General features: G+C 40.0%; 1 protein-coding gene across 1 annotated transcript; it reads right to left on the minus strand.

Moving 5' to 3' along the window:
• Positions 1-263: 263 nt before the first annotated feature.
• LOC119537136 (olfactory receptor 51L1-like) lies at positions 264-1,208 on the minus strand. The gene has a single exon (XM_037839717.1). The coding sequence runs from the start codon at positions 1,206-1,208 to the stop codon at positions 264-266; it is 945 nt and encodes a 314-aa protein (XP_037695645.1).
• Between the last annotated feature and the right edge of the window lie 947 nt (positions 1,209-2,155).

Raw genomic sequence — 2,155 nt, forward strand, 5'->3', positions numbered from 1 at the left:
TAAAACAAACTCTTATAAATACATTGCCTCATTTAAGCCTCAAGTGATCTTTGGATGACTGAAGGCCATAGTTGTTATTACAGTTTTGGCAAGTAAAACATAAATCTCATAAAGGTTAAAGACAGTAACTGAGATCGCATATGTAGAGAGTGGAAGAATTATGAATTTAACCAGATGATCTAGCTCCAATTATTTTACCTCTCACTATACTACACTAGCTGCCCCAAGATTATCAGTGGGGAAAACTGGAGCATAGAGGTTACTTAAAGCCTCCTCCCTAACCCAAAGTTGTGGAGAATTCCTAGACGAATCTGCCTTGTCCTGACACTGTAGACAACAGGGTTAAGCACCGGGGAAAGAAGCAGGTAGATGTCAGCCATGAGGATGTGGATGGTAAGAGACAGATGCTTCCCAAAGCGATGGATCATTGATACCCCAATAACTGGCACAAAGAAGATGAGCACCACACAGATATGAGATACACATGTGTTGAGTGCCTTTAGCTGCTCTTCCCGAGATGCAATGCCCAGCACAGCATTGAGAATCAGGACATAGGAAAGAAGTATGAAGAGAGAATCCACACCTATTGTGGCGATGACACAAAGTCCATAAATACTGTTTATCCTGGCATCTGAACATGATAATTTCAGAACATCCTGGTGCAAGCAGAAGGCATGGGAGAGGTTATTGACGTGACAGTAGTGATAGCGTCTCAGCAGCAAAGGCGTGGGCAGTACAAGCCCCATGCTTCTCAGCAAACAGGTCAAACCGATCTTGCCAATCACACTGTTGGTGAGGATGGTGGAATAGTGCAGCGGGCAGCAGATGGCAACAAAACGGTCAAAGGCCATGGCCAGCAACACTGAAGACTCCAGAAATGTGAATGTATGGATGAAGAAGAGTTGAGCAAAGCAAGCACTTGCCTGTATCTCCCGAGCATCCAACCATAGCACGGAAACCATGGTGGGAAGTGTGGATAGACACATACCCAGGTCAGTTAGTGCCAGGATAGAAAGGAAGTAATACATGGGCTGGTGGAGTGAGGACTCTATCCAAATGACAGAGAGGATGATGATATTACCAACAAATGCTACCAAGTATGCCAGACAGAATGGGATTGAGAGCCAAGTATGAATATACTCCAGTCCAGGGAATCCTCTCAGGATAAATGTGGGCTCCCCAGTTTCACTGCTATTCCAGACCACCATAGTGACCCTTGAATTGCCTCAAATATAGCAGCCATGCACTGAGATGAGTGTTCACTGTTATCCTTTCTTATCCCTCAATGCAATCCCTTGTGAGCAGAAGCAGTGAAATCAGGATGAGATACGTCTCTTCTCCACCTTCACAGAGGAGGGTAGCTCTATGGGTCTGAGGGTAAAAACATTTCTCAGTCATAAAAAGCACCAAATTCTGGAACAATAGTGTGGACCACACAAATCTGATCATCCAACATTCTTGGGTTTGCATTAAAGACAATGAAGAATTTAAATGGCAAAAGAGCAGAGAATGAAACCTTACCAGATGGTCTGAAGAGGAAAATAAAGAAAAGTCAGAGTAAATGTTGGTTGATTTACAAAAGATTCCTGTCAGTAACGTTTCTGGGTTTATCATTTATTGATCCTAGGCTGTCTTCTCATGCATGACAATAGGATTAGTCCCAAGGACACAATATAATTTCCCTTTGCATTTAGTTTATTTTTATTTAACAATTTGTAATATTTAATCATTTAAAATGTTAATATATTAATGATACAAGGTGAATACCCCAATATATGAAAAGAGAATACGGAAATGAGAAAAAAGTCCATCCCAACACACTTCACACTTGCATAACTTTAAACTATTAGGTACAGCTCTTCCCTAATCTAAAATCTTCATAGTAGATACATATATATAATAGATCAGGACTTAAGCACTTCGAAAATAAATCTTCAGGGCATAAATTCATGATGTGACTATGAAAGCCGTTCTAAGGTGGTTTCCTATTTACCCTCTCACAAAACAACACATTTAGCACAGTATCTGTTACACATTATGTGAAAATTAGTAATAATGGATACTATGTGCTTTGTTTCTATTTCTCATTTCTTGATCATTTTTTCTCTCAAAATGATGTTTATAATCATGTTTTTAAAAGAATATTCAAACAGAA

Source organism: Choloepus didactylus, chromosome 6, assembly GCF_015220235.1.
Source record: "Choloepus didactylus isolate mChoDid1 chromosome 6, mChoDid1.pri, whole genome shotgun sequence".
NCBI lineage: Eukaryota > Metazoa > Chordata > Mammalia > Pilosa > Megalonychidae > Choloepus > Choloepus didactylus.